The sequence below is a fragment of the Neodiprion virginianus genome, chromosome 4 (assembly GCF_021901495.1).
Source record: "Neodiprion virginianus isolate iyNeoVirg1 chromosome 4, iyNeoVirg1.1, whole genome shotgun sequence".
NCBI classification, from domain to species: domain Eukaryota; kingdom Metazoa; phylum Arthropoda; class Insecta; order Hymenoptera; family Diprionidae; genus Neodiprion; species Neodiprion virginianus.
The window spans coordinates 30,028,129-30,054,305 of NC_060880.1; the positions used below are offsets into that span (position 1 = coordinate 30,028,129).

General features: G+C 41.2%; 2 protein-coding genes across 2 annotated transcripts; one reads left to right on the top strand and one right to left on the bottom strand.

The window, feature by feature from the left end:
* Nucleotides 1-15,228: 15,228 nt before the first annotated feature.
* On the top strand, nt 15,229-21,442 carry LOC124302270 (serpin B12-like). Its single transcript, XM_046758244.1, has 7 exons — nt 15,229-15,521; nt 18,307-18,496; nt 18,864-18,987; nt 19,471-19,781; nt 19,956-20,145; nt 20,234-20,461; nt 20,533-21,442. Exons 1-7 carry the CDS (start codon nt 15,365-15,367, stop codon nt 21,199-21,201), a joined length of 1,869 nt encoding a protein of 622 aa, XP_046614200.1. The 5' UTR covers nt 15,229-15,364; the 3' UTR covers nt 21,202-21,442.
* Nucleotides 21,443-22,122: 680 nt separating this feature from the next.
* LOC124302271 (uncharacterized) lies at nt 22,123-26,177 on the bottom strand. The gene is made up of 4 exons (XM_046758245.1): nt 26,032-26,177; nt 23,717-24,622; nt 23,318-23,481; nt 22,123-22,502 (listed from the first exon to the last, which is right to left on the bottom strand). The coding sequence occupies exons 1-4, from the start codon at nt 26,063-26,065 to the stop codon at nt 22,389-22,391; spliced, it is 1,218 nt and encodes a 405-aa protein (XP_046614201.1). The 5' UTR covers nt 26,066-26,177; the 3' UTR covers nt 22,123-22,388.

Below are 26,177 nucleotides of genomic sequence, written 5' to 3' on the forward strand. Positions count from 1 at the left end.
TCAAGTTTCGGAAAGCAAGTTCACAGCTAGAACTTCGGAGCCGATGGTATATGTATGAAAAACTGCGGATAGCTTATCGTATTAAATACCGAGGTACTCAGAAAATCGGTAAATAGATTTAATGGCCGGACAACGAAACGGCATTACGGTGACTGGGTGTCTGAACTGAGCATTGCGTGTGCATCACCTTAAATACACTGCACGTACAAACTAGAGCTTGCGTGTGTACGTCGATGGGCTATAGGTAAGCTGATCGAGGGAAATATAGGTTTATGCACTCCCTCGGGAATACGTGCTATGTACGGTGTACTGTATGCACCACATCCAGGAACTTGGAAGTTAGGTATACGTGTATGTGTCTGTGTAATGTAAACGATTCGCTGATATACATGCAGATATTTACCAGATGTTATGAACAGACGTGTATACGAGTATATCGCTACGTCGCACTTCGCGCAAGTGTTCAACTCATTCCGTATTTCATTGAGAGTATAAAAGAGAATCGGAGATATACATGAGTGACAAAGGGTAGTCAAGCCGTAGTCAGACTGACGACTAACAACGATGAAGCTACGAATATACAATTTATACCCTTCTATACTGCTGTATTTGAAATTGTTGCGTAATTATACGATATGTATATTTTCGGAAGCGGAAAGAATTACATCCGGAGGGAGCATTAATTCTGTTATAATTTACAACGGAATCTACCCTTTGCAAATTATTCATCCGGATAAGCAATTAATTTCGAAAGACAAGTCTGGAAACTGGCTGACTGTTGCGCGAGTCGCGTTATTCCCAGGTTTATTTTCTTATCTTCGAACGATTCGCAGGTCTACTCTAATCAAAATTTCACTTGATTAAATATTATTTTACTCTTGAAAAAAACATTATAGTCCGTTCTACGAGAAAGTTTCATACCACACTCAGCCAAATTCTGTCGCAATTACGAATCGGATTTACACAGTTATACGATGAATTTCGAAAAATTACAAAAAGAGTTTTTAATTGTTGTCATTGAATAAAAAAAAAACAACGTCGAAAGAATTTACCGTTGTTAATGGTGTAAGACTCATTCGTAAGTGCTGCAATGAATGGTTGAAAAAATACAATCGACAGTTTCTGAGACGTGAAATAATCGGTGAAGGCGATCACAAATCTTTTTCAAAGTGAAAAGTCCAAAGAGAAATTTTTAATTTTGTAACTCATAAGCAGTTGAGTCTTGAATATCGTTCGAACACCAAATATATACCTGATGTAACGTTAATCGATATGTACCGCAGTTGTCAAACTGTCCGAAATAGTTCTCTCTCAATTGTTCCTTATTTTTATCTGCATATATAAGGATTCAGAAAACCTAATCGGGTAGTATGATTACATCGCGCAGAGAGTCTCGCTGATCGCCAGCGCGATTATAACCCTGAACGATTAGCCATTGCTCAAAGTGTACCGGTTCCCTTACTTGAGACCCATTGTCCAGCTAGAATGAGGAAGAAAGTAAAAGTGAAATGGCGAAGGCGAGACGCTAAGGAGGGAGAGAGGAGAATGGGAGGAGAGCTACGTAGCGGTCAAGGACAGCTTGAGCCGAACGGCTACCGCTAAGTTCTCCGATTCGCCGATAAAGGGATTTTAGGTACCAATGTCTGCCCGCTAGTGCCATTTTTCGCGCGGTTAGTACATGACTCGAAAGTTAACGTCAGTAAGTCAAGTAATTCGTGGCGATGCCTCGTCTGCAAGGTTTTGGTATCGGTTTTATGCGGCTGCCCTTTCGGAGGCCGGTCTACATGTTTTCCCCAAACATCGGCTTGGGAACCGTAAGCGAGCGCAGCACAAAGTCGCTCTCAGCCGTTTAGACACCGCGGTGAAGCCACTCAGGTTAATTTTTGTCACCTGGTGCATTGCAGTTTTTATATTAGTGTTGAATTCTTTCACTTCAATTTTCTCCTAAATACCGATGTTTAATTTTTATTATTCCGATCGATTTTTACCACCTAATTTTATACTTGAAACAAATTGTGAAGCGTATTTCTAGTACCACGCGTTACAAATAAGTTTTACATGCATTAAAACGAATTATTTTTTCATACAATTTTTGTTTTATTCAACGTTAAATCAATGATGGAATCCGAATATTAATAAATTCGAACCAAACAGCATAGAGAAAAAAAATTCTTTGAAACTTGTCACCTTCCTTTGGTCCCGCACTTTTTCATGAAAAGTAAATATACCTAAATCAGTACGTGCAAAACAGAGCACTTTGCACGTATTATTTCATTAAATGAAATTATTATTTCCCCCGCGAATCGCGATGAAGCTTCTGCTGCTGCTGTTCCTGCACTTATTTTTACCGAAACAATGAAGTAGGCTGTGAAAACCGTCAACTTCAAAAATGTTGACGGAGGTGTTATATCGATTTTGCGCCGCCCCGCGTGGCACGTAAAACGAGGCGATCTTGTTTCCACCTGGCAAAACATCCTTTCTCGGAGCCAAAACATACTGCGGCCTTACCATCAGGGTCAGAAGGAGGGAGTGAAACGCAGGGGAAGAAAAAATGGCGCTGGAAAGAGACAGGCCTAGTGGTAGAGAGAGAGAGAGAGAGAGAGAGAGAGAGAGAGAGAGAGAGAGAGAGAGTGAGAAGCAATAAGGGCGGGCCTTAGATTCGCAGTTGAATCTGCCGCGCTTAGCGGTCCCTCGGTAGTTTCTTAGGCGGTCGATAGATGGATCGGAGGAACTCGACTGCCCGCTAGCACCAAATCGCTTGCTCAGTTTCTATATAATAATCGGCTCTACCCGATCTTCCAGTAACCCGATGCTTCCCGGTAAGTGGTTGGTGAACGATGCACTGTGAATAGCTTGGTTGGTCCGTTTACAAGCTGGAAGATGCATGCGTCACGCACGTCAATGCACCAAGTTCCTGGGAGAGGGTATAGTTGCGGCGATCCGATGCGCCCCGGCAACTCACGATGATCCACAGATGCGGTGGCAATGCTTAATGAGTTGGTGAGGGTCACGTAACACGGAACCCCTCAAAAGCTTGGGTGTAGAAGTAGCGAGGTAATGTACGAGTCCCGCACTTCACTACTGTGGCAGCGACTTCGGTTACTTTTTTTAATTCATTCGAGTCATTTTTTCGTTTTTCTCTCCACCTTATATCTCACACCCGGAACAAACCAAAGAAAGCCAAATATAACACGAAATATTTATTGATTCGATAGTCTTTGGGGGATAAAATTTTGCTATTGAATCGGCAAACAATTATTCACTATTTTTTACAACAATAATTTCACCCCAAGTAAACGTAAAAAATCTAACGACAAATAAATAACCTAATTCCGATTAACTCTGGCTGTTGACTGGATTCTGTCAAATTTCGCTCGATTGAAAATCGAAACTTTCGATTACTTATCAGAAAAGGCCATCAAGAATTGTAAAATATTAAATCATATCGATTGACCGTATCCTACTTTTAATACATACTTGAAATCTTTGATATTTCATCCGATTATTTCACCATAGGTGAATCCGATGATGGGACGGCCGCGTCTCGTTTACCGAGGTTCGATAGCAGCGGATGTACGCCAAGAAGCGGGGGGGCGTGTATAATGCACCGGGAATAGAGAAGGGAAGGCAATCGTAAATAAATCGGCAAATAGTAAGTTGAGCAAATACCGAGAGCCGAGGACTTAATGAACCAAACTGTTTGTCCAGTCTGGGAGCGCGCAGCTGACCCGCCGCCGCGCTATCGGACATCGCATGGAGCTTTGCACGGGTAGACTCGCAATTTCTAGATCCCTGCGTTCCGATCGCTTCCGTTTCCCATATTGCACTTGTTGGCTCAGGCGCAATAGCACCGAATCCACCCCGACGCATCAGGAATTATAAAGGGTATAAAAATAGTTGGGAGATAGATCGGTGGATAAACTTCTCCGACTTCCTGCCTCGTTAACACCGTTATTAAAAGCGCTAGGTGAAATGCCCATGCGAGAGCATCGTTTCGCAATTTCATAAAATCTTAATATATGTATACTTATAGTTAATAATGCGTACATTTGCTTCGTACAGATATTTGTACAGCTAGCCCCGCGTAGAATTCAAATTTCGCAGATACGGGGTGACTTTATAATTTTCTAAATGTTGTCTAATTACGCAACTTTCAAAGCTATTATTTCTCGGGAAGAATTTTACATCATTTTGGGTTTTATATGCAAGAAATTGTATGATGATAGGATAACTTGGCTTTCTTATAATATGTAACAAGACGCGCTAGGATTGTCAGACACTCCATCAGGCCAAGGTGGCGTCTATTTCAGCTGCCAGACGGGCCGAAAGTTAACGAACAAAGTTGTTGAGAATATTTAATGTATTTTTAAAACACAGTCTGAAAAGTTTAATGTTATTGGATATTTTTCCCATCTTTTTTTTCTATATCACTATCTCTCGCTTTTTTTTATGCTTACGGATGGTGAAAATTACCTACCGCAATAGCAAAAAATGAAATATGTGGTCTGAAATTTTTTTTACATATAAATCAAGGGGCGTAATTACAAACAAACATTCTTCGATTAATCTCAGTTTCAACTACGTATACTTCGGGGAATTATTTTCTCATAAGTCATCAGTGGGTAATGCAAGGTAATTGGCGCTAGTCTCGGAGTCTAATTAGTTAATCACGGGCATGTACAGAGTTAAGTAAAAGTTCTGCGATTAAAAGTAAATCGTGATATCTGTTGTACCGTTGGGAATAAAATGTAAGGATAATTTTTTTGCTACAATGTTATTATTATTCACTCTGATCGAATTACAATAGAGTGAAATGTTACTATATTTGTTCTAAAACGATGTAACTAGTCTGACTTTAGTAACGGTAGCCTTCATTACGGGCAGGTAAAGTGTTTACACAAAGCAGCAGCACCCACTTCACGTTGAATAATTAATTAACGTGATGATGATGAACCTTCATGCAGGTACCCACCTACCCGCCTCCACGTCTGGCTAGTTAGTTCCGTCAGGTTATAAAAAATTAATTAACGTTACGCAAAATATTGAAACGCAAGTTTTAAACTCCAGTCTTCGCGACGAGAGTACATTACACGTGTAAATATACAGAGTGAATTTCCCGTGTGATGTACGCGAATATTTCCCCGTATTTGAGTACAAATGCAAAGTTCGTAATCCTGATTGAAGTTGCCTCCAAGTCCCGAGTGTTTGTCGAGTTGCCTGTACCGCAGGCGCTGCCTGCCTTTACACGCGTTCTAAACTAGGCCGGAACTAGGCGAAAACTATAGTTGGCAAAGCTCAGAGACGGAGAGAGGATCTCCCTCGGATATCGACAAATGTCACGTTTAACGCTCATTTTAATAAAAATGGAATCACCCCTCGAGCATCGCAGAGCATGAGGATCAGCTCGAAGAACAGCGGAGAAAAAACATTGACACAGACTGCAAGTGACGCTGTTAATCCCTGCTATGAATTATCTGAGGCGAGGCGGGCCGCAGACTGCCACGTTAACCCCACCGTGACGAATATCTCTCTATAAAAGAGGGATCGATGTTTTTTATATCACGCGGTCCTGCGATGCGTGGGATTTCGTGGGGTGAACAGATATAGGTACGTCTGATTCTTTCAGACGCGGGAGAATTCATCGTCTATCATAGTCGACGCGCACTGTTTCCTTTAATAATAAAATGAAATATGTCGAATTACTTGCACCGCCTTATGCGAGATACGTACATATGTCACGATAAAAATCGCGCATACCTGACGATTCGTCGTTGTAATAACAACAACAATAATAATAATAATAATAATAATATGTTGGGTCATTTTTTTTCGTACTCATTGTGCATGTTTTAATATATACTATATGTTATAATATATAATATGTTATAATTCTGTTTTTACTTTTATACGAAGGAAAGACGGCCGAAAGATCAGCGTTCTGCGATTACAATGATCTTTGGCCATCTCATGCGCAAAGTGTGTGAACCTATGCTGGATTTAACGCTGCGGCTCAGACATGATCCAACTCAGATTTCATATAGACAGCACGATTTCCATACCACATCATAAATCCAAAACACCGCCGTGTAATTCGAAGTTTTTTCAATATGCTTCGTAGCAGCAAACGTGTATAACGCCCTAGCATCCGCGAATTTCTTTTTTATCCCCCATCCCAGCAGGGATGTTACATATTGCGGATTAATTTAGTTCGCCAAGTTGCGGTGGAATGACGAGGGGTACAAAGCAGGCGTATAGAATTCGACAAAAAATTCATCTATCTTTAATCCTGGCTGACGTGAGCCAATCCGACGAGCATGAGATGCGTAAAGTCTCAAGAGACGCGATCGCGCTTCCCGGAGCCAGTAAGGACGTAAAAAATCTTTGATAAATAATTTGTTGAGCACATAATGTTTTCAACGAATTGTGCGAATATACAAAAATCCGCAATTTTTTTTTCTGCAATTACAACTGAATCCGGTAATACAGATTCCCCTCGTTTCATGATGGGTGTGTGTGGGGTGAAGTTCGGACGGTTGGCTAAAGTCAGTCCCACACAGTGGGGAACGGTAACTTTCCAAGCGCTATGAAAACGAAGTGGAGAACGTTGAATAAAGTTAGCACGAGTTTGCGTAAAGTTGCAGGGTGGAAACGGTGTGTTATGTATGCATAGTATACACATACCTGCCTGAATTTAATTACAGTAGTCCGAAACGGCTTAAATTCAAAATTGGTTCCAAAAATTATTTATATACGCTGGGTGGAAAATTTTGGTCCATTTCTGAAATATCCACAACGTATAATTTTTCCCGCGCCTTTGTTGCTGATTTTTTTCTTTTTCTTTACGTACAGTTCATAATCGAGGTAATTATTTTTTTTATTCTCTTATACGGGAGAAATTGTTGTTTGTTATACGATGGCATGTTCAAACATCGCCCTTCCGCATCAAGGACACAAAAGCCTAGCCCACCTTGCCCACTGGGATTTAATGATACGACCGTGGCGCGATTTTATTAGTTGAAATCATACAGCGGTCATATTTTCAAATTAACTTTAGTCCCGACGGACCCGCCCCCATCACGCGTTTGTACAAAACTCATGGATGCCTTCTCACACCCTTGCGTAGCGAGGCGGTCGGATCAGCCCCGATACAGTGTGGCGGCCCCGAAGTAGACGCACTGCGTGTTCGTTCGCAAATTGCCTGTTACGCCAACGAATACATATCGGTACTGTGACTGAAAAAAACTAATATTTCGACCGCCTGGGGGAGCAACTTTTCACCCCCGCCGCACCGGTCCATCAACAGCGTAGCACGGGCGTCGGGAAATATTAGCCAAAGTGCAATGTGCTGCTGAAGCTAATTCCGCAGCGTTTGTTACATTTGGAAATAATGCACCGGAGAATAATGCAACGGACGTTAAATAATGATGGAAAGGTGAGCATATGTCAACGTCCTTGTTGGTCAGATGCGATCAGGTTCGTCTACAATGTGATATATTATTGAGATTTGCACTACGAGATAAAGGGTGCTAATTCGAGCTAAATTTAGTCTTCAACAGCCTTGCATAGCGAACTGATACAACGCTGGAAATGCTAATGGGCTTTACGTTGGCACTGATCGAATTAAATCTTCCGGGCTCTTAACTCCGCGTGTATATAACCATTATCCAGCGGTGTTTCGGCTAAAAATATTAGCAAACCGACAGACTTGCTTCACGTATTTATACCGTATCACCGGCATCACCGTCGTTGATACTCGTCTATCATTTAACAAGATAGGAAACGTTGAAGCGGTGACTTTTGATAATAAGACCATATTATCTTGGAAATTGATTATCTCTATTATTGCAATACGCGCCGACCTTTTCCAGAATGCAATCTATTTCCACCGTCGAATCAAATGAAATTATTTATTTGTCGATTTCCGCCACTGTGATGCATGGAGCTTACCTACTTTTGCCTCAAACCACTTTACGCTCATCCTCGAGTAGTAAAGATATCTTAACTAGATACTTTTCTTGGGTTACACTTTTTGTGCGCTCCCCCTAGCTGGACGAACGAAATAAAAGTACATAACTTTGAAAAAGTTTCATCTTTTGTGATAAATTTCTCGATATCGTACCTAGGTATACGTATACCTATAAAGCACATGGTGTAAAAAATTGTAAATAAAACTTTTGCCAGTTGAACTCTATTCACGATTGGATCTTTTTCGTTTTCAGAATATAATTACCAAATCTGAGCGTATACCGAACTTTCATTATTACAATCTTGAACTCTGTTTGGTATAGCAACGTGTAAAAAGCGATGCCATGCCCAACAAAGCTAGTGATTTCGAGAATGCAAAGTAACTTATAGTCGTAGGTCTGTAGTCTTACTCTGACAGTTATTTTGGAGTATATAGTTGGTAAGGCGATTTATGCGTGAATAATTCATGTGGATTTCGAACGTAGTTTGCTTACAAGCTCGTAGACTCGAGTGAGACTCTGGTGATGTATCGAATCTCGTTTCAGTTTCTGCCATAAGGATTTTTTGCATAATATTATAGTTTTTCTTGTATTCGCGATTTAAATATTTTGGCGATTAGGTATTGGTAAAATATTTTGGAAACGCACTTGAGCAGGTACCAAAATTCAGTTCAATGCAAATCGATGCTTTTAACAATTAAGCTTGCATTTCGATACTTGAACGAAACCATCGATATTATAGTCCGAGCTGAGTTTTGTGAATGCGAAAACAGTCTAGCAGCTGGAAAATGGAAGATGGTTGATTGTACGAATCGACAAAAACTTTGGATTTAATTAAACGAAGTTCTCCGGGAGTGATATCGCGTATACTGTCCGGGGCTATAATAATACATTTTTCAAGTAAAATTATCCACTTGAATTGTTCTCGTTATACACTCACTTTGCATGTTTCCTCCCCTAACGAGGAATAACACCGCGTTGTACCCCGTAAATTTAATACTTTTTTCCCGGGCTCGCGGCACTACGTTAGCCGTAATTTTCGGTGCCAGGAAGACTGTCACGACAATATAAATACCTACACGGAGGTTCGGCATTGTACACGAAGCTCCGCGTGTGTGCGGGGTGGAAATATACGAGTATGCAGGGTTGTACCAGCCGGTATTATACCGCGTGCAACTCAAATTACGTTAACTTTCGGCATCTCTCAAAAATCGCCTCTTCAAAATTCATTGAAACCTGGGAGCGGGCAACGACTTTTTTAACACACAGATACGCGCCTAGAAACGCAAGCTCTGCGTACCGCACAGTGTAGTAAAAATGTGAGGCAAGGGGCTGCAGGGCAGCTCAGAGCAGCCCGAGTCATATATTATGCATTGTTCTGCGGGCCACAGGAATCGCATATCTGTACCGATTTGCGGTAGCAGAATCTTGGGCGCCGCGGGGGCGAGGCGAATCGCTCCCTCCAACCCTTATCTCTGGATTCGTGGGGCGATATTCTCCCAATATTATAAATAAGTAACAGCTATCACTCGGGGGACGATCCGACGCCGCCGTCGCCTTGCGTATAAAGCGCGGGGCGTGACTCCGGCCGTTTAGCGTGACTCACGAAAGAGAACAACAGCACTCAAAGTCGTCTGACTACTAGCTGCCGTGGCTTGATATCTGAGCGCATCGCGGACCCCTCGAACTTAGTTGGGGCGCCAAGGGGTGGAGGCTGCTGCTGGGGGGCTAAACGGCTTACCGCGGTGTCATTGTGCAGAGGCGTCTGCGCCGCGCCAAGAGACACCCTCGACGACATCCACGTGCTGCGTCTAATCCTTTCATCTGCTCGGCTAATTGCTACGATTAAGAAACGGCAATGAAGTCTGCTTAACGAGCATATGCACCCCCGAGTAGAGATCAGACGGGGCTTTCGGCTCCGTTGCCCAACCGTGAAACTATATATCTTTTTCTTTCTTACCCCCGTTACTTCCGTGCAGTTAACCCCCAACTTTGGTAAACAAGGCTTGTGTGCGCAATACTATACGTGTATGTATGCATTAAAATATACATATAGAGTTCCTTTTACGTAATACGTCATGTTTGCCCTCTGAGATCATCGGCGCCTCGTGGTCATTATCAGAAGTGCATCTAGTGTCAGGGCATAAATTTGGACATGCCATCTTGATCCTGCAGATTTGATTCGCGATTCGCGAATCGATATTTCAAGTAAAATTTGCTTTGCTGAGGGTATAAGAGGCTGACGGCAAATATTAATCGAGAGTTACTACGTTTACGTGCGAAATATTTGACACTTTTCAAATACGGTCATAGGCGTTTACGTGTTACTTTGACTTCCAACGACTCAAATCCGTTATCGTTCACGTGATCGAGCCTTACCGACTATCACCGGCTCATAACGCGTGACCTGGTGCACGTAAAGACACAACGGTCGTTTACGTTTTGGTAAATAGCGCAAGTCACGAAAATTAGTAACTCGATGCACGTAAGCACAGTGCATATTAACTTGTTTTTATCAGCAGTACATTTTTCGATTATTTTTCTATTTCCTCAGCACAGTAAAATGTAACGTCTGCGCTTTCATATTATTCAAATTTCCACAAGACCTAAACGCAACGGCACTCTAAATTTCCATTGGAATTCGTATCGTGCCCAGCTTCCGATTAGGATTTAAATTGACCGTAAAGTATAAAATAAAAAAATCTGTGAAAGTGTACCTACCTACGTTTAGTTTCAGCACTCGCATCGGTCCGTTGCGTTCGTCACATACAAGTTTCAAGTCTAAATCCTACAGAGTTCCGATTACCAATGCGAAGGGACAACTTGTAATCCAGGGCCTTGCAGGCGGGCGTCTTATCAGCAGGTTACAGAGTGATGGGTGCATGTATTACTCGAGAAGCGGTGTCCTCTGCACCTAACCCCGAACTGGATCCGATTCAGATTTGCTTATCAAATGAGCCCACGCCGGCTACTTACTCGTTAACTTTATTGCTGGTAAATGCCGCGTTAATGTTAACCGTGACTGTTTACGACGCCCTGTAACCAGTGGCAAGAGACAACAGAATTCCGTTGCGACGGGGTGTTATCGCGTTTTTATTGCCAGTCATCCGGCTCCGCGGTTTGTGGTTTATTCCGTTGTGTGCTAACAATAAGTAGCGACTAATGCCAATCAGTGACGGTGGAACGAGTCGAACGAGTGGAAGTCGAGAGCGATTTACTGATTTTCGAACGGCTGAATATTTCACGACTATTGACATGTTTCTTAGTTTTTCTTCCAAATTTACTCCAGTCAAATTGCACAAATATTAGGCTCGACGTTTACGGATTGATGCAACGTTTTCCTGTGTTCGATAGCCAGCATCGGGGTAAACCTATGCTGAAGGTTTAATATATCATATTGGAAATTCCATTGTAACTGATTGTCCCCAGAACGTAACCGTTTGAAAATTTATCCTGTTATTAATTTTCATTACACTTGTGCGATTACAAATTATTGGCTTACACGGGCGGTTTACAGTCTGTTCAAACGTGCGGGTAAAATGATTAAAATTGCAGCGCTGGATTGATCACTTTCCAATTTAAATAAAATCCGTAAAAGTATACAACGAAATTCATCTAGCGTCTATCACATAGCTGTGATAAATGAATGGGTTTAAGGTACACCGGATGTATAATATAATATGCAGATAACTGTTGCAGGGTCTACCGCGGTTTGATACCACTTATACGTCTCGAACGATAAATACGCAGCAGCGTCTGAATCCGGATTTAAATTTGTTTATGGGCGTATAATGAATAAATGATTTACATACGGCACTGTTCAACCTAGACACATACCATCTAGTTTCCAATGTACATACAACTGATCGCTTGCAACGACGTGACCCAAATCGTGCAATATGCGGTCAGTGGTACGTATAATAGTTACGTAACACATAACCGGCAGTGTAATTAACGCGGATATTCGCACACCAAAATGTTTCACAAACAAAACCGCACTCCTGCGCAAATGAATTAACCACATATTCGTGAAGCAATATAAGTTGGTCTTTGTATCGTCTGGAATCAAAAGAGAAAAGATGAGCGTAACAGAAATTTCTTTACAGAATAGATTGAACTCGTTATTTGAAAAAATTTTCCAGCCTCTGGGTAACTGCGGATACGAACAGAGAAGGAATTATGGTTGGCACCACAAGTTCAGACTGTACGTGTACTTATCTCGAGTTCTATCGAACAGAAGCATCTCCAAGTGTAAATCAAAACTTGATAAGGCGTAATTAAAGCTGCTGGCAGCTCTCGTCATTACTTTCAACCGCATACATATGTGCATGCATGCATGCATGTTCACCTACGTACGCGTCTATAAACATGCGAGTACTCCGTGCAATGTGCTACGCTTCGTCGAGGCGATTTAACGCAGGACGCAACGCGTATCCTGTAACTCCGTATATTGCATCTAGACTGTTATTACACCGTGGCTAATTACTATACCGACCATCTTCTTTTCGTCCATTTTACTCGCAGGGAATTGTTCGATTATTATTCGATTTCTCGACAGAGGCACTTTCGTTTCACACATGCGCACAGAGATTTTATTACTTGGAATTCCGAGACGTTTCGAACTGCTGCTGCTGTGAATATACCTTCAAATTTATGAAAACCGGTTACAACGCTAGGTGCAATAGTCAGTTTTTCAGTTTTGGGGTAAAACCGTTCGGCGCAGCAGGCTAATTCAGCTAATCGATGCTTACTGAACGACCTTTTCCCCTGCTGCAGTGTTCGCCAAAATCACAAATCGCGGCGAAATGGGTGGTGAAAAGATCACAGGTGTCGCACGCCCATGCTGTAGAAGGAAAATGTATTGAATTTTTTTTTTCCGAAATTTGTACAAGAACGTTGCGATTAGCGGGCTAGTAAAAAAAACGCCGTGATTTCTAGTTTTCATACCAGTGTTTGAACCAGGTGTCACGAACACCTGGTAAAAACTGGAAAAATTAGTTGCAGAATACGTGGGTGTATGTAATTAGCTAAATTGGTTCTGCGATTAACAGCACGTTTTATGAATGCAAAAGTTTCAACTATTCAAAGGAAATATGTTCCCACCACTCATAATGGATGTCGAACGGATGCGAGTTTACGACCCGTCTAAGGAGATCCTGTGCTTACTAATGCACGTTATACCCTACTGAGAATATTGGCTTATTAATAAATCAACAACGCTGCGCAGATTCCAAGGCTCCTTTGTCACGAGTGCTTGAACAGAACCGTGTGATTAACCGGCAACAGCGAACACATATCAGTGGTCTGGCCGTTTTCATTCCATGAACTGGTTCGTCGGTCCCTGCAGTTGCTCTGTTTAGTGTCGCTGAAAGAATTTTAATTGCGTATGAATCACGCAAAGCACCGATGTAAATCAAACCATCAGCAATGTGTTATTAAACACTTTAGCCGTCATCAGTGGTCGCAGTTTAACCTCCGGGGGAAAACTTTCAGTTTCCTGAAACAACGTGGTCTTTCTTACCCGGCACCGATTGACTTCGCAATTATCGGTGTTATCACAGATGCCTACTCTATCGGCCAACGGTAAGTCGTACATGCTGTCTCCGTCGATTTATAACTCATCGATATCTACGAAAGATACGCCGGTGAAACTAAGTTTGTTCAATTGGTTGAACGAAGGTTGATTAATAATCATGCTATTCACTGACGCTCATTTCGCTTAATGAAAATCATTTACTGACGGTATTTGCGTAGAACCGAAGAGATGACAAGTTTTTACTCCATTTACAATCCAGGATTACAGCCATGACATGAAATTCTTTCAATCTTGATTCGAAAAATTCCATAGACCATTGTCATAGCGTAATAATAGAAAATTACACAATATCCAGCGCACATTCACACACTAAGCGAGGAGTAGTGCGGCTAGCAATAAGCAAACTGTATGTAACGTATTTGCTGTTAGTGCAGCTAATGAGTCAAGGGCTCGCTAGGACGACCTGTTTAATACGTTGTTAACACATGTGACTATGCACGTGTATACATACCTATATATCGTGGCGGAAACACCAGAGCTCGGGAAATTCCAGAGGAATGTTACGCCCAACGTATAGCTGTGCATGCCGTGTGCATACAAGTTTTAACGACTGGAGAATTCAGATTCAAGATTTGTCCTGCAAATCTATGCAACTGTAACCGGTTCCCGGTGAAGTTTATCCTTCAATTCAGGTCTGGGATCGTATCTTGCATCTACCTACGTCAAATACATGCATTACGATTTGTAATTGCAGATGTCCGGCATCGAGCGTGTACCGAGTAAGCCTGGCCGATTACTTTCATTGTCACGTTTGTGCAATTACTTTTCGTAACTTGAACTATGTCTATTTTAAGCTAATCATGATGCAGCAGCGATACGGATTTCGATCAGTTCCGAACCGTGAATTAAATAATGTCCCTGAAATGCCTTAGTAATCCGAGCCAAGTTTACGATGACTCGGAAGAACGAAGTGATTTCAAGTCATCGATCTTCCGTTTCAACGTTGCTCAATTTTTCAGGGGTTTCAGCCTCGTTAAGTATTGATTTACTCGCGCAACTAAGATTTTCATCGAATCAAGAATTTCCGGAACTCTACGTGCAATACCTGGCTTCGAAGCAACGAGGTATGACGATTTACGTTCGATTTTTCACTGTAACAAACGGTAAATAATATTTTTCTTTGTTTGCGCTGTCCTCCAAAATGGATCACACCTTATAGATATTTCAGACTAGAATCTAAAACAAGCGTCAATCTCAATTCGTGATTTGATTTTATTACGAGCTAGTTTCCTAAGAAAGTAATCAGATATTGTGTATCAAATAGGATTTCCAAATTACTCCATCGGGACAGAGTACGTCATAAAAAGAAATCTGTAGTTTCTACACAGGTAATCAACGCCAGCGACTATAGGGATTCCCCTTGAACGAACTCGTGAACGAGAACGATTTCCCAGAAATCAAACTAGGCCGACGTTGTTTTAAATTTGGCATATAGTGCGTTGATTAATTAGTGGCTCGCATACCTCGAGATTTCATATTCCACGGCTTATGACGGTCGGGAAAATGACGCGTCGCTTGCGCCTCAATCTTCGGAAACCAAGTACAGTAATTCCCGCAAGAATATACCGTGGCTGTATAACTGACCAATGACCATGGCTCTGAGAACGACGGAATATATTATCTGAGTCAGAGTTTTTTTCGACGGCAGATATGAGCCAGTCACTAGTAACTGCCCGGAGTCAGTGCTGCCTGCGACACAGCTCGTCGCGCTTCTGTGGGCAGAAATTATTCCTGAGTTGAAACGCGTTGGTTTCTCATGTGTAAATACTGATCAAGCTCGCGCTAGTTTATCGAATAATTAACCATGATACTGGCCACGTCTTTGGTGGCTGTTGCCCTTGCAACTACGATATCAGCGGGAAATATCGTCTTTGACAAGCCAAAATTCCCTGCCGTCGATCCGTATGAGTTACCAAGTGTTTTTCAAACTCGAGTCGCTGACCTTCAGAAATACCCGCTAGGTGAGTTCAATTTTCTCCTTTATAACCATTCGACGAAACCTGATATGACTGAAATTTAACGTTCATGAAAACATTTACAATAATGTCTCGTGTCGCTTTTCACTGAAAATAAAAATATTGTTGTAGACATTATTTTATAGCTTTAATAAAACTTGGAACAAGTCTTGGAGTATGTCCATTTTTACTGGTAAAATGGCCGAAAAATTACAGATATCTGGAACCACGTAAACTATAAATTATGTTTAGAGGACTTACTTGATAAAATAACGCAGAATTTCGAAACACTCACATAATTTTTTTCCTTTCGCTAAGATTAAGGGGACTAGGAAGGCTAAAAGTACATCGTTAGACAATTACTTATAATAAATTTTATTTATTAATTGGAATTCTTTAGGCCACTATTGGAAAAACCCCGCTTCACAGTCTGCATGATTTCGTCGATCTGAAAAATTCAAAAAGATTCTTCTAAAGCAATGTTTTCGTTATAGTATGAAAAATTGAGTGTTGAAGAACTATTTTTATGAAAAATTTTATTTCCTTATGTTTCGCAAAAGAAGTGTTAGATAAGATGTCGAAAATTTGGCTTGACGGACTATGACGAAAACATTACTGTGCAGGAATCTGTTTGAATTTTGCAGTTCCATCTATTGACCTACACCGAACGAATCATGCAGAACCTGAAGCGGCGTTTTCCCAACAGTGGCCTAAAGAATTCCAATTAACAGATATTATTTATCATAAATAATTTCTTTTACAATTTTTTTTTTCCTTACTTCACTTTCGAAATTACAATAAGTAATGTGTAACCAATGCTTTGTCTTATTTTTAATAATATACCTACTCCGTAAAATACAACGGTCAAAATATTAATTTTCGCCAGCGCTGAAGGTATGTGCCCCCTTAAAATCTCCGAAAACACAATTTTTTGGTGTTGATTTATTATATTATTACAATCTCTTACGAAAAGTTTGGCGCAACTGATATTGAAAAATTGGCTATTTCGCATTTGGGAAATGAAATAGCACTTGCTGATTTATCGATTGTTAACGTATGCGTGGTGACGAGTAATTGCGAAGCTGCAAAGAAAGAAGGTTAGATGGAAAGTGAAGTCTGATGAGCAGAACGAAGCACGAGAAGTTCAGAAGGCAGAGTGCTGGATCGGAGTTCTGGGAATAAGAGGATATATTCAGGTGTGTACGGTACGTGCGAGAATTGTTAAGTCTGGTGAAATGAAGAGGCTTCCACATAAGAAAGACGATAAATGAGTTGTGAGTGCGAAATGGTGATGTGCGCGTAAAACTGGTATCCATGAGAAAAATATTAGTAATTAAGATTGTTAGGATATTAGAGGAATTTACAGATGAGGAGCTGAATTTTCGATATATTGTTAATCGCTAATACATACGTGTAAAATAATGTTTTGAGAAAGATCTGATGTGTAGTTTTTGTGTAATTAATTATTGAAACTTGGATATTTAATATGTAGTCAACACAAATAATTTAATTAATCCAATTAGAAGTGATCTTACGTAAAACCTAAATTTAAATCATTAATCTACATCTTCATATTTTTTATATCAGTTAAAAAAAAATCTGTTTTTTATTATGACTTACCGCGTACTGTTCGAACAACCTCAAGGAGGATGTTGAGCGTTGAAGGTAACCGCGAGTCTAAAGTTCGGGCGTATAGTACGCATGTTTACACGCTTTTTTCCCAAAGCAAAGTTTTTAATTAGTTTTATCATAATAATTAATGAACTTCTTAAAATATCGCCTTGTTTTTTACTTTTCGTTGGATTTGGTGATACAAGGAAAGCATTGGTTTCGGTCGATGATCACTGTTTATATTTTCAACGAATCTTTACGTTTTCGAATCTCTCGAATCCACAAAACTGGTTTTTAGAAAAATGTCAGTCTGGTGGATGCAAGTCTGTCGGTCTGTTGGTCTGTTCGACAAACTCCCGCGATGATCTTGGAAATGGTTTGATGAAAAAATCTAATTTTACACATTGAACCGATGCCTGTATAAAAAAAAAATTTTATTCGTACTGATGTAACAATGAATGTAAAATTGTTTCCGCGATTCTCAGATTATTATCCGCCGTTTTTTTAATTTTCACTTTTGAAGCACAATTTAAGTTCAATCTACGTAGGCAAATCCCGCAAATGGAATGACGTTTAAAAACTTACAAAATTTGCATGCGGCGGCTCCGAATCTTGGCAAAAAAGGAGCAATGCGCAAAACGAGCGCTCGTCTTCGTCGCTCAATGTTTTCCTTAATTATCAATATTTTTTTTCACGAACACCACTGACTTTCATCGACAAAAATGTGACAAGCAACTTGAGAATAAGAATAACTCCGTACATTTTCTCAATTGATCATAAACGTCATTCGAATTCTTACCGCATTTTTAGCCGTCAAAGCCTTCCTAGTCCCTTATCCACGACTTCGGCTGAGATTGCTGGGGACACGTGTACGGATATGTATAATGTTGTAGAAATAGTTTCGTATCTATTCATTTTTATTCGTTTGGACGTTTCGTCTATCAAATACACTGATTCTAATCACGTCAGTTCAAGGCTACTCGCACAAAAACATTTAAACCCGAGTGTGACGTAAAGATGTAGGATAGTTTTGGCGACACCTTATTTTTCAATAGTCAATATTTAAAAATTGTCCGGACCCGTAACTACGAGGTCATTATTTCAGTAACACTTATTTAATCTAACAATTTTCCAGTGAGAGAACACTTAAATACTGAAAAACTTCTCATCCCTGTTTTAGCTGTCGAAGCCGTCTTGAGCGTGGCACTTAAGCTTCAAGCGATTGAAGACCGTAGCGGGAAACAAAAAAATTTTCTCGTGTCTCCATTAGCTGTGGCTGGGGCATTAGGCCAGCTGATGCTTGGAGCGAGAGGTGATATAAAAAATCAACTTGCAATCCTTCTCACTCTTCACGATAGCACCCAGAATAGGTGAATATGCTTTATTTCACTACAGGTTTTTGGATTTGTTTTAAAGCTTATCCTTAAACAGCGACTAAAATTTTGTGAATCCAGCTCACAATTTATCCTTTTTATCTATCTATCCTTCCGATTTTACATTTATACATTCATGCTCGGTACCTATATATAAGTAGAGATGTTTTTTTTTAAATTTTTATATTTTACCGGAAACTTTAACATCGTATTTTTCTAACGAATACGATTTCCTACTACGTCTGACTGGCGAAAATTGAACAATTACTTTTATTTTATCTTATACTATTCATCGTATTTTTTCTGCATTTATTATTATTTTCTCTATTACGTTTATCGTTAGTGTTGCTTTTTAATTGTTCAGCATTACGAATACGTCTGAGGCTGCTGTTGAACAACGAATTGCTAACAGTTCCGCTACATCGGTTGAACAACGTGTGGGAAATCCTGGGGATCCAAGTTTAGTTAAAGGAAGTGGCAATGTGGTTGTAAGTAAATAGTTCTTACTGTTCGTTTATTTGACACCTACTAATCCACAAGCCTACCGATAAAACATATGTGCGAACTGGTAAAATTATGCAACGGCTTCCAGTATGTCGAACGAAATTTGTGTGATATAGATACTACAGTTGATAGAAATTTATTGGTGTAATAAAATCGCAATCCAGACTTTTTACTACCAGATCCAATGTCGGCGTACAATTTAAATCGGCGCTGATTTATGGACTGTGAATATCACAAAGATAAGTGTCTTAAAGAGTTGCTTCGTGCCACCGGTTTACTGTCATAATGATTGAAGAAGATACTCAAGTATTATTCACTGTGACAGTAGCGCGAAATCAATTTCGTTGGTTTTCCCCAGACGACCTAAGGGAAGAACCCGTTTTGGAGTCTCTTGCGTCACTCGTACGTGGTATAAATACAACTGCGTTCGTCGTTCACTCAATTTCCTCATGTTCTCTTTCTTTCAGTCTCGATTCAGAAATACAGTCAGCGCCCAGGACGCCTGGTCTTACGAACCTCACCGGATAAAAATGCACCAATTTGCTACCAGGACTCAGGATGGTTCACCTGGTCTGGAATTGCATCGTCAACTGGGCAGCTTAATTAATGAGCTTTCAACCCCTCTTCCCCCACCTGGGGTTGTCCATTCGTTGGCCAACCGGTCCTACTTGCATACTAGCAGTGCATTTTTTGTCGACAAAAACATGAATCTGAACGATGTCTTCGTTCGTGCCGTTGTGGATTTCTACCAATCGAGAGTTATGCCACTTGATTTCAGGTACGTCGCACAAAAATTAACTACTGGTATTCGAAGCCTGTTCGTATAAGATTTGCAATGATCTTAGGGAAGGTAAATTTTCAATAGACAAATCTGGTAGAGGATTATAATTCATGAACCGTTCGTTTTCTCAACCGTTGTCCGTTTTGTAGTAATTATTTGACGTTATCATAGGAATAATTCTGTCGAAGCTCAGAACGAAGTGAACCGATGGGGATCGGTGCAAACCGGAGGTCTGATTGATCGCTTTCTAGCGTTTCCGCCCCCACCGGACACAGCGGTAATTCAAGCTGTAACCGTCCACTTCCGCGGTGCCTGGCAAACGCCTTTTATACCCGGCGGAACGATTGGTGGACTCTTCAAGGTACCAAGGTCAACTTGACCGATAACGAAGCATGTCACTCGTGTACGTCTTTGAAATCGATACTGAACTGTAAGTTACTGTCATACAGACGTCAGAGAACACCACAGTCTCTGTGAACATGATGAGAGGTACACTCGAGGAGGCGACTTACGCCGAAGACAATAATCTGGGTCTTCGCATGCTGGTGATGCCTTACTCTAATTACGAGTGCGCCATGTACGTGATCCTTCCAACAGAGACGAACCCCTTGAAGTACAACGTCGGTCATCTGGTCACTCAACTGACGAGCAAAAACTTGGTAGATCTTGCTGCGATGGTGAGTATTTCAAATTTCATTTGCGAAATGCTCTCTCGAATTCGGTTGATTGACATTTGTTTCTTTATCAGGGGAAAAAACGGACCGTGAACGTCATGTTTCCCAAGCTCTCGTTGACTGGATCACTGAACTTGGCATCAGCCTTGGAGGAACATGCCGCATTTCTGAACAAAGAGAAGGCTGAAGCTGAAGCGGCAAACGGGGCGAAAGAAACCGTTGAGCCCGTTGTTTCGAACTTAAACCTAACGTCACCCACTCCAAATCAAATCACAACTTCAGAGGTGAACGTTAAATCTCGAATCAACAAGAACGCATCAGTGAATCAGAAGCCCGATGATGTGCAGCGAGTCATACCTTTGAACGCATCGCAGCCTGCGTCAAGTTCAGAGTCCACTCCAGTTCTCGAGGGCGGCAAGAGCACTGAGGAAATTCGGATAACGTCGAGAATTGGAGAAGCTCTCTCGGATCCCAGCGAGTCCAAGGAACTCTTGCCCAAGGCCCCGGTGATCCTCGCCGGGGCGGCGAAAGACTCCAAGTTCCGGATATCGGACATTATTCAACAGATAGCACTTGAGGTCAACGAGGCGGGAACAGAGGCAGCCGCCATTGTTGGAACGACGATAAACTACAGCGGTGGCGTGAAAAATTTCAAAGTGAACAGACCCTTCCTGTTCTTCATCCGCCACGAAGAAACCCACGCGATTCTTTTCTGGGGAACCATCGTCGATCCTACCGCGTGATCAATATTCGCGAATTTTATACCTCGATTAATTTTTATCCATTGATTCTGCGGCTCTGTCATCCAGAAGAACCGGTTTTGCAGATCAAGAATTTCCATCCAGCATTTAATATAGTGCTGTTTAGTATTACTTTTTGTACATTAAATTCAACGAACATGGCATACGGGTACCCGTAACAGTGGTACCGATGTATAATGCCGATATACGCCACATCAAGGAAAGAAATGATAAACTGGAAACTTAATCGCGTTGTCTGTTTCATCTTTACCAAAAACCAGCCACCTTTATAAAAACTTAGCGCCATACCGTACAGGTTATTTGATTCACTTGTACCCTATCGATGCCGGCGCGACTTTTTGTTGCGTGCTGCTGGATAGTCAAGTCTCGTGGACCGTAAAATGCAAAGCAATTGACCAGCAGTGTGTACTACACCTCGGGTATCGATGTGTACAGGTATAGAGCGAGCCGTGCATCGGTTAGGCACAGACGTTTAAGTGCAGACCGAGTCGTGGAGGGAGACCTGAAGCAATCTGACAATATAACAATCGGACCGGCCTGGCCGACGCAATTTCCTCCGCGAATGCGTCCCACTGGAACCATCGGATCCGTATCTATTTTATAGATAAGCCTATTTCATTCGCGCCTCATTCTTGCGCTAGGTGAGGCAATTCCTCGAAGAATCAACGATTGCAAAATTGCGCGGGTCCCGTGTCTGCTCCGTACTATTTTCTCATAAAAAATATACCGAAATCAGCACAGTTTTCCCTTACTCTTTTCTTTTTGTGATTCTACTCACTAAAGTCTGCGGTTTCTTTATTAGAAGTTTGTTTTTAGTACCTAATTTTCACAACGTGTTTTTACAACACAGTTACGCAAGTGATTGTACCGTTCTTTTTCGTTTTTTTTTTTTTTCTTTAATGATTTTTACCTCTCACGGAAGTGATACAATGCTAACCGGGCTATTATTGAGGGCCTAGAGATATACCGGTTGAATTTAATTGAATTCGGATTTACTGGAATCGTTGAGAGTAAAATTGTTCTCACTTGTGCCGCAGGCGCAGCTTATACGTAGAAACAAAACCTTGAATTGCGGAAACATGTTAAGCGGTTCGCTCTATGAATTAATAGAGGATGTGGATTGCAATTTTTATTATAAAAAAATTTATATACAGATATTAATCTTGTGATTAACACGCCACGTTGAACCACCAGTCGCACACTTGCAGATGCTCGCTGAAGAGGGTTCCGTTTGGACACATCATGGGCACTCCGGTCTTTTCTCCGTAACACACGTAGAATATCTATAATAATCGAGAAAACGATTAGTCAATGACCACAGTCTGTACCGGTAAAAAGAAAATGAAGATTGCAAAAACGTTACTTCTAATTCTTCACACTTTTACTATCCGTAACAAACTGCAGCCGTCACGGCTAACGGGCCTGACAATGACAGCGTGTGAAACGAATTGTGGGCCCTCATTCCGGCTGTCCACACGTCAGTGTCTCAGTGGGTTAGAGTTACTTGTTAAATTTTGCACGAGCGTGAACAGTGACTGTTACAAAAGTTAGAATGACTCTTGTAAAGAGGACTTTTAGGCTTTGGAATTTTTTTTTTTTTTCTGACTTGCATTGGTGAACAGCAGTAATAGTTTTCAAATGCAGCTCATCTTTTTTTTCATATTTTTATCTATAAGTCTAACTTCGTTGTACGAGCAAAAATGTTTAGCACATCTTGATGAAACTACAATGTGTTCATTGATGTGCGAAGAATGAGGTACGATTTAAAGTCGCAACGCGTTGTGTTCGCTACTTGTATGAACACGAATGCATTATGTGCCTCGAACAATGAATTATAAGGCGAGACAATCAACTCGTGCGCATTATTGTAAATGTTTTATAGAGTCACAGCAGGAATTCATATATACGATTTATTGTCTGATCGATCGTTGGGCTTTTTCAATAGTGTCCAACACGTCCAGCAATAATAATTCGTTTAACCGAAAAATATTTACGTAACACTGAAACTTTCGGAATTATTATAAGTTCGTGTTGCGGTTCAGCACTCGGGCGTCAAATTTTCTTGTGACATTTTTATTCCATCACGTCGTTTGATTACCTGACATCTGGATGCACGGTCGGCGAGATAGATGTGCGTTCCAGGACCGACCGGACAGACGAACCTGCTGGAAGGATACCGGAGGTAATTGTGCTCGTGGTGTTGATGAACGGGATAATCTTGGCCGGCGACACCAGGAATCGCGTCAACTTTCCACGCCGTATCTGCACCGTAAAAAATATTACGTTGGTCGTAATGGGTTCGATAAGTGGAGTAAATTAGAAAAAACAAGACTCTCCGAATTTTGATTGTACTCATTTGAGACATATTGTACATATTATCTCGATGCGGAACTGTACTCCGTTTACCATCCGGAAAGTGAATGCCAGAGTCACCGCACAATTGGTGCGGATATTGAATAGAATCGGATATCAACAGGTGCAATAGTCTGATACTTACCAACAAACTTGTAGTGGTTTACGGTTTGAACCGGACGTCTTCCCCAATGATACCCGGTTTCTTCGGATGAAAGGATGTCTTTCTTCTTCGAAATTTCATTTTCATTCGCCTTCTGATTATATCTATCAGATCCGCCTGTTCTAGATGCAGACTCAACAGTGGCATTAGGATTCAACCTTATCTTCAAGGGTTCGGAAGCGGTATTACCCCAGTACGGCGGAAATTTGGCGTCAGTTTTCGGAGATGAATCCGATGGATATTCTTGACGGTTACCAAAAGTTTCCTTTCTTTTTTGCGGGACAAAGAAACGTCCGATGTCGTTTTCATCTGGCCCGTGGCGTGCTGACGAATTCTTCACCCCGTCCCTGAGAGAATACGACGAAGTGGATTCGTGGAACTTCGAACGGCCGAAAGTGGTACTGTCTGGAAGTTCCGTAGTAACGACGTCGTCCTTCTTGGTTAGTGACGGAAGCTGGGCCGTTTTATCGTTTTCAAAATCGAACTCGGGAGTGTAAGATTTGTACGGTGGTAGCAGCACGGAAGACGGGGTCGAATATCTTCCGGATGGCCTTGAGCGCAGTCGAACATTTCTACGTGGAGGGTCTGAAGGGCCGTTGTCCGACCTGGGGCGCAGTTCGGCTGCCATTATCGGTGAACCAAATGTTCGAGGCTTTTCCGACTGTTCATTTTTCCGCAATCTTTTACCGTTCAAAACCTTGTCAGCGTTCTGTAGTGCGATTGCCAGTGACTTTATACGCTCTTCGTTCGATGCAAGTGTCCGATTGGGCAAGATTTTAGCAAGCAATGGATCTCTGTAACGACTACTGGTTTTGTTGCTCGTCAGTTTTGCAGCTATTGTTGTACCTTGTCTTGCCAGAGACTCCACTGTCAGAAATTGAATGATTCCTGAAAAATCGAGCACAGAATTTGATTGTGCACTTATTGAAGTGGTTGTTTCGTTCGATGCGGGATTGTTGATCAAATAACTCAAACGAGGGATTAGATCAGCGTGGTATTTATAAATTCGTTCGATCCGAACACTTTACTTTGGTAGTTGTTGAAAATATCAATAAGCAGGAAAGCTGTGACTTGGCAGTTCCTTGAAAAGTAATAACCGAATGAGAACTTTCGCAAATTGAGTTTCGAATGATATCATTTCATCAAGGGCAAACAGGCGCTAAAGAAGAAAGTATACGCATTCGTGATTGCGAACGAAGTCGAACAATGCGAAACTTCGAGATCGGTATCTTAAATTTATAAACAGAATCGTCCAGTACAGGTATTATCCTCATTTACATGAATGAAATGTGCTAAACTGTCTTACATAACCATTGCGTGAAATTTTAATCACACAATGTAACATCGTGGAAAAGTATTCGAATTTTTTCATATAAAGCTGCCGTATATTCCGAAACCGATTGTTCGGACATGAAACAGTTCGTGTAACCGGTTAATGTCAAATTGCAAAACAATGACCCATATGCAAACTTGGTTCCCATGCCGCGATAATATCCTGTTAGAAAAATGCGTGATATTTTTCGGTTGTTTCATAGATGTATTCAATTACATGAAACAGACTCGCAATTCATTACCACTGACTACTAAACTGAAAGATTGAAAAAAGAATCTACTATAATGATAGTAGTGAAAACTGATACAACGATGTTGAAACTATTTCTCCTTCGTGAAAGGTTAAAGCGATGGATACTGCAATTATTATATGACGAGCAGATTGCCTTTAAAGCGATTCTTGGCATTGGCAACATAGATGCGCGAAAATGTGGAATGGTGCTGACCGAGAACAAGGTATTGTTTTATTTTGTTTTTTTCTTACAACGAAACGACTTTCGGAAGTAGATGAAGGTCCGATTACATTGTGTCTTACATCCGTCTAGTTTCTACGCTACGGGTCTGTTATTTTCAAGGCACCCGTAAACCGTTGCTGAATAATTGCTGTCTAAAATTCGGAAAATGCCACATATGCACGGTGCACATTTAAGCGCTTCCACCAGCCTAAATTATTTTGCATCAATTATTTAAAATTTAAATATTCTACAGACTCTTTTGACGTAATTTTCTCACACTTTCCCCAATAATCATTTACGATCAATCGCGACGAACAAATTTAACAATGTCCTGTCAGGATTACACTCAACAACTGCTCGCCATCCTGTCTACCATTCACTTCCTCCTGAGCTTCATGAATACGCATTCTACACATGTCACAGTTAATTAGATCATACCAGAATTAAATGCCAAAGATAGTTTGTGGCAGTATTATGTCACGTAAAAAATTTACGGTTAATCTAACTCACCCAAGAACAGGATAGGCCTCAGCATAGTCCGCATGGTGGCCCTCGCGTTCGGAGGAACTCTGTCTGCTATTTCGCGCGCCGAGTTGCTTGATACTGTTCTATGCGAGGGCTGTTCCTCAGGAGGTAAGCTATTACTCCAGGGCCTG

Excerpts from the sequence above, each read along its gene's own strand:
- LOC124302270 (XM_046758244.1), top strand. The coding sequence starts at position 15,365 with ATGATACTGGCCACGTCTTTGGTGGCTGTTGCCCTTGCAACTACGATA. Across the intron at positions 19,782-19,955 it reads GTTATGCCACTTGATTTCAG|GAATAATTCTGTCGAAGCTC; the intron begins GTACGTCGCACA and ends ACGTTATCATAG. Across the intron at positions 20,462-20,532 it reads TGGTAGATCTTGCTGCGATG|GGGAAAAAACGGACCGTGAA; the intron begins GTGAGTATTTCA and ends TTTCTTTATCAG.
- LOC124302271 (XM_046758245.1), bottom strand. The coding sequence starts at position 26,065 with ATGCGGACTATGCTGAGGCCTATCCTGTTCTTGG. Across the intron at positions 24,623-26,031 it reads GAGGCCTATCCTGTTCTTGG|GAATCATTCAATTTCTGACA; the intron begins GTGAGTTAGATT and ends TCGATTTTTCAG. Across the intron at positions 23,482-23,716 it reads AAACCACTACAAGTTTGTTG|ATACGGCGTGGAAAGTTGAC; the intron begins GTAAGTATCAGA and ends TTTACGGTGCAG.